The sequence below is a fragment of the Vanessa cardui genome, chromosome 28 (genome assembly GCF_905220365.1).
Source record: "Vanessa cardui chromosome 28, ilVanCard2.1, whole genome shotgun sequence".
NCBI classification, from domain to species: Eukaryota; Metazoa; Arthropoda; class Insecta; order Lepidoptera; family Nymphalidae; genus Vanessa; species Vanessa cardui.
Genome location: NC_061150.1, coordinates 399,680 through 406,551, shown reverse-complemented (window position 1 = coordinate 406,551; position 6,872 = coordinate 399,680). Strand labels below are relative to the sequence as shown.

The following is a 6,872-nucleotide window of genomic DNA, read 5'->3' as shown; positions in this document are numbered from 1 at the left end:
TGTTTTACTATAATGGTTGATGAAATTGGGACGTAGTAGGATAAAGAGGGTAGTACCCCCTTCTAAATAGTAATGCAAGGCAAAATATAAGAATTAAAATATAGTACGACACAACTTTGATGTATCATCGGCAAAATTCGTAAAACCGATCACATCCGAATTAAGTACGCCATCCCAAATTATCAATATTTATTTCTCATGCGAATATGATCTTTACACAAACGTAACAACTCGTAATATCATATGACCTAATATATTCGTCAATTTGTCACGTCGATTTACACGCACTCGCTGTCTCGGGTCGAACTGACGCGAGAATCTATAGCGACGAATAGCGTCGAGTGGCGCGATAGGGAGCTGTTTCTATTGGTTGTGTGAATCGGCAATGATCGGTTTTATTGAATTTGCCGATGCTACATCTAAGTTGTGTCGTGCTATGCTTATATAATATATTCTACAACCCGTGATGCATTATTTGATAACAAGTTTTATGTATATTGTTTTAGTATATTTTTTCGCTTGTTTCATTTATGTACATACGACCTTTTGTATTAACGGTTAATATATTATTAGTCAAATTATGTTTTAGTCAGTTTTGGTTAGGACGTGATCAGTGTTACACGTGTTTGAATATTTATGTTTAAGTAATATTTTGAAAATTATTCGCTAAACAGGCGTTGTTTATGGGTTCCGTTCGATGGTTGCCGTTTTGTTATAGATTGTCTATGGTGAATGTTTAATTTGATGTATAATAAAGTATAATTTATTCCCTGTTTTGTCTTGTTTTATTGTGTTAATTTCAAAATTAGTCCATTTAAGTGGATTTCAGTTACATATAAACATATAGAAGATTTATATATACTAGCTGTACCCTCGACTTTGTGCATTAGTTATTGTTGTAGAATAAGCTAGTGATAGTTCCCATCAAAATCGATCCAGCCATTCCAGAGATATAGTAACTATAATCTATCGATATACATCGATAACTAGTATCTATAAATACATTTTTAATAAATATTATAAAACTGGAGTGTCTGCTTGTAATTATAAAATAATCGCTTTTTACCAAATGTATACGTTACATACATATACATTTGGTAAAACTCGATTACACGGTACATATACCATAATAACATTTTTTACAATTTTTGTCCGTAAGTCTGTTTGTTCCGGCTAATCTCTGGAACGCCTGGTTCTTCCAATTTTGACGGGACTTTCACTGGCAGATAACTGATTATAATAAGGAGTAACTTAGGCTACAATACTTTCTTTTTGTTAAATTCAATCGCGTACAAAGTCGCGGGCACAGCTAGTTTTGCCATAAAGTTGACCCCTTGTCTCTAGTCGGAATTTATGGCTAAGTTAAAATAAAAAAATAATTTAAAAACCTCGAATATTAAATAAATAAAGGTAATTTTTTTTTATTAATGTATTCTATATTTATCTATAAATGTTTTAAACGAATACATTACTTAAATTGATTGTAATAAATAAATTAATTAATACTTTTTTTTACAATTATATTTATCGGTATATATTTATAAAGCTCAAATATAATTGTATATACAGTAATATATCACACATTTGAATATTTTCCTATTATTCCAAGTTGGACCTCTGCGAGCCGGATATTTTCCTCATATTCTTGTCTTAAAGCTTTTTATTGAGAAAGCTCAGAAATACTATCAAGCAAATCTTGTTAATAATGTTACCTCAACCCTTGGATAACTGTCGCGTGTAGCTTTAATATAATTGTTAAATGACGGTTCAAAAGTGCTTGTAAAAGCCTACTTGAATAAAGTATATTTTGATTTTGTCGCTGTGTTGGTTCTGGACCCTGAGGAATAGGTTATATGGGGTCATATTGGGCACCCTAAAACTCCCTCCCTTGTTTAGCACAAGATTTTATCATCAATATTGTCTTTACTCTCCAAATGACTCCAAGATCATAGCTCTTTATATATTAACCCCGAAAATCCCTAGAATTGATTGCTTTCTCAAAGTTCTGCTATCGACTTTTGAAACATCAATTTCAGCACATCATTTCGTCCGGGTAAATCTGTCTCATCACATAGCCCTTGGTGGTTCAGTGTACTTTCATCCGGTGTATCTGGTGGCCGGGTCATTCGGTCCGGGTAAATCTGTCTCATCACGTCGCCCTCGGTGGATCAGTGTATTTTCATCCGGTGTGTCTAGTGGTCGGGTCATTCCGTCCGGGTAAATCTGTCTCATCACGTGGCCCTTGGTGGTTCAGTGTATTTTTATCCGGTGTATCTGGTGGTCGGGTGGCAGGCCGTGTACCCTTTGGAGATGCCTCGCCACGTTGCGCCGCCTCGCGAAGCTGTTATCACAGACGCCGCACTTGAAGGTGTACTGCGAGGGCCGGTGGCGATTTTTATGTATTCGCATTAACGTCACAGATTTGAATTTTGCTGTACACTGATCGCACTGGAAGTAAAAATAAATAACATTCAACAACAACAACAACAGCCTGTAAATTCCCACTGCTGGGCTAAAGGCCTCCTCTCCCTTAGAGGAGAAGGTTTGGAACATATTCCACCACGCTGTTCCAATGCGGCTTGGTGGAATACACATGTGGCAGAATTTCGATGAAATTTGTCACATGCAGGTTTCCTCACGATGCTTTGCTTCACCGCTGAGCACGAGATGAATTATAAAGACAAATTAAGCGCATGAATCAGCGGTGTTTGCCTGGGTTTGAACCCGGAATCATCGGTTAAGATGCACGCGTGGCAGTGGGCCATCTCGACTCATTTAAAATAACATACTATTATTATAAATAAAAATATACTAATATTATAAATTTAAAAGTAACTGCCTGTTTGTCTGATTGTCGCTCTTATACAACCAAACCGCAAAACCGATTTTGATGAAATCGGTTCAGCGGTTTGGTCGTGAGACCCAGACCCGAGGCAACATAGAAAACTAATGAACTTTTTCTTCATCCGGGAATCGAACCCGGGCCTGAGTGGAGTACTCATGGGAACCTGTGTCCACTCTATTCGACCATGGAGATCATCAATTTATTAATTATATATGTTACAGGTAAGTAAGGAAACATGATATAGATTATTACAGTTATTAATTTAAATATCTTGATAGTTTATTAAAGAATAAGAATTAAAAAAAAAATGTTATTAATTACGGGATATTGACCATGTTTTTCATTTTTATTTGGTGGAGCTCAATATTTCAATAAAAATAAAAAACCTTGGTTAAGAAACTGCAATAATAAGATAACCATGTTAATTTAAAATCTTATATAATATAGATAGTATATAAATAATCAACAGTTGGTAAGTGTACCATCAGTAACCTGTGTAATATCAATATGAAAACATACTTGCACAGTTTTCTCCGGCAGATGTATAGCTATGTGCTGTAGGTAGCTACTCTTCCTGTGGAAGCCAGCGTTGCATTCCTTACATACAAATGGTTTCTCGCCTGTGTGGAGCCGTTCATGTATCTGAAAGGGTTGAAAAATAGGATATTAGTATCATTACACAGTATAAAACAAAGTCACTCACCGGTGTCTGTCCCTATGTATGCTTAGATCTATAAAATTACATTTACAGATTTTGATGCGGTTTTTTTAATAGATAGACTGATTAAAGAGGAAGGTTTTGTATATAATACATGGACAATATAGTAAAGAAACACTTATAATTTTAGAAGCTTCTACTGTGATGTGCATAGCATTGCACTCATGCGAAGCTGGGGCGAGTTGCTAGTTATTATATATTTATTTATATAGTTTTTTTTGAATTAAGTATATGTTACTCTTTGTGTCTTAATTGAAAACATTGATTTTAATAAATGTAGATGTTGAATGCTAAGAAGCCGAGTTGGTCCAGTGGTTAGAACACATGCATCTCAACCGATGATTGCAGGTTCAAACCCAGGTCATTGAATATTAATGAGCTTAATTTGTGTTTATCATTCATCTCAAGTTCAGCAATGAAGAAAAACATCGTGAGAGAAACCTGCATGCTTCTTTTTTCATAGAAATTCTGCCACATGTACATTCCACCAAACCGCAATGGAACAGCATGGTGGAATATGGTCCAAACCTTCTCCCCAAAGGCAGATGAGGCTTGAGATAGATTAATTCATAAGTAGTTGGTAGATGCCATTTGGAGTAAACGATTAGTCATTATTACCTTGACTTGCTCAGCATTAGATGCCTTATAGTCACAGTAGGAACACTTGTCTGTCTTTTCGTAGCCATGCTTCGCTCGACAGTGCATTAACAAGAGCCGTCGTGTTATGAACTTCTTGCCGCAGTGCTGGTGAAAATATTTAAATAAGTACATAAATGATGGTAGTAGTAAGGTACTGCCTACCCTTATGTATTCTACAATTAAGCAGCAACACTTACTTACTTAATATTTATTTATTGATTGTAAAATTGTCGAACTGATTACAATAATTGTTAGAAATAATTATTATCTGATATATTCACACATATTGATACTCAAAGATCTGAATTATCAGATCAAAAGTAATTGGTTTGATACAACAATTATGCTTTAGAACATCAGTATATACATTTCAGATATTCACAAGGTAAGCACTCATACTCAAATTACCATTAACCAGCAACCAAGTAAGATTTAACATACGAGTAACTTATGAATTTCCATCATAATCATTGACCATTATTCAGCTATCCATAAACAAGATTAACATGCATTTAATATAGTAATCCGGCAAATCTGATATCAATTTCAATGTAAGAAACAATGACTCACCTCACAAACAACATCGAAGCCTGTGTGAATTTTATAATGATTTCTCAACGATAACTTCGACGTCAATATCTTATGGCAGTATTCACATTCTATCTCCTCTCGAACTCTCTCGGTTTTCTCTGCCTCCTTACTCTCCTGTCTTTTAATTTTAACGGATCTCGTTTTCCGTTTGCTTTTGAACATTATGTCTAAGGGTTTCTCCTCAATTTCAATAACTCGAGTTTCGTAATCTATTTTATCTTTCATCTCGTTGATATTTTCTGAACATTCATTGTTATCTTTTAGGATTTTATTCATTTGTAATGTGTCCAATGTTATATTATCGTCGTAATCCTTAAAGTCTTCATCCAGAGCGTCTGTTATGTCTATCGATGCTGAAGTATCTTCTGTTTTTAATACATTATTAATGTTTTCAATTTTTATACCATTGATTTTTTTATCGTGCAATTGTTTTTGTACGTCCTCACATTTTCGTCTGAATTTTATTGATTCGTTGATGAAACTGATGCAAACGGAACAGATTTCTTGAGGTAGGGAGTCGTTCATTGTTACCTGTAAGGTGATTTGAATGATGGTGATTGATTTCAAGTCATAATTTTCAAAAACATCAACAATTTCGTGTGTAAATATAAATATTGTACGATGTTTTTAAAATCAATAAAAATGAGTTTATTTTGTCGGTAATGTTAAATTAGTGTCAAAGAACTGTCGTATCAATCGATGCCCATAATGAGACCATAATATAATCATCAAAAGCTATACCTTTATACCGGTAGTTAGAAAAACAGCGTTAGAATATTTTACACTGTGCTCTGGTGAAATGAATATTGGATGTAAACTGCGAGTACTGGCACACATCCTGCAGCAGTTCCATGGGTGCATTGCTGTGTCAATAGGATAATTTAATAACGAAATCTTTTAATAAAAAACAATACAAAATCTTTAATTGTTATTGTTTGTAAAACATTTATCACAAAACTACAGATTACAGATAATTAAAGTCCAAGTGTCAATTGTCAAAAAAGAAATCGCAGTTCTATATAAAAAAAGCTTTGTCCTTATTTATTTTCCTACCTATCTATTGTGTAGTTTAGAATCTAAACTATTATTTTAATTTATAAAATAGGTAGAATGATGATTCTAAAATATACAACTTAAAGATGATTAGTACAAACCAAAAATTTGTGTCTTAATAATGGCGCGGCAAAATTGAAATTTAGTGAGTCGGGATAATAGGTATTTTTTGTCCTAGAAGTCATGGATGACATTATTTATTTACAATATTCTATCTAGATAATTGAGGTTGAAACTGGGACATAATCAGCTTTAACACAAAATAATCATCTGTGATATTATTTTCGAGCGTTACACTAGTTTGATTAAAGTTTTATAAAACTTTTGAAACATGAACAATATATTTAAAACGGATAGTTTTTACCATTACTTTTAGAGGTTCCTTTTAACGTAACATTATGGGTCTCATGCCACTCTAGACATCTTACACCACCCTTTAAGTATGCGAATATCGTCTGGTAAGGTAAGTCTGGACATACGTTGGAAACTTAAGAATTTTGTCTCGCTTTTCGGCCGATTACGCTGTCGGAAGCAATAAGACCAAGGGGCATCGAAATATTTTATTTTATCGAAGCTATATTCGAAAAAAATAAAAACCAGTGAAGCTCAATTTTTTTATTCATATGGATTTATTGTAACAAAATTCGGTAAAAGTTTTACAGATAAGAAACAGTATCCATACTTTTTTTTTATAAGTGAATCTTAATAATGCTGAGTTATATGCATTAATAAAGTTCTGTAAAATGAAATTAACCCAAAATTCTTCTCAAAGTAAATTTATTTTCTTGGTGGTTTTGTACAGCTAGTGTTATAAAGTTTTAATTTATATATTTACTACACTTTATTAGTCTTTGATTTTTTTTAATGAGCACCAGGCTGTTTTAATGTAATTTTTGCGAGGCTTAGAAATGCAATCAAGCTCAAAATTGTATAAGTCCATAATTACGAACAAACCTAAAAACTTGAAAACTCCACCCTAGGGGTAAAACGAAGGTTATATACATTTTGTACAGATAAAGCCGCAGT

General features: G+C 33.6%; 1 protein-coding gene across 1 annotated transcript; it reads right to left on the bottom strand.

Moving 5' to 3' along the window:
- Positions 1 to 1,559: 1,559 nt before the first annotated feature.
- On the bottom strand, positions 1,560 to 5,757 carry LOC124541584 (zinc finger protein 557-like). The gene is made up of 5 exons (XM_047119500.1): positions 5,535 to 5,757; positions 4,773 to 5,324; positions 4,182 to 4,307; positions 3,365 to 3,487; positions 1,560 to 2,448 (listed from the first exon to the last, which is right to left on the bottom strand). The coding sequence occupies exons 1-5, from the start codon at positions 5,652 to 5,654 to the stop codon at positions 2,251 to 2,253; spliced, it is 1,119 nt and encodes a 372-aa protein (XP_046975456.1). The 5' UTR covers positions 5,655 to 5,757; the 3' UTR covers positions 1,560 to 2,250.
- Positions 5,758 to 6,872: the final 1,115 nt, after the last annotated feature.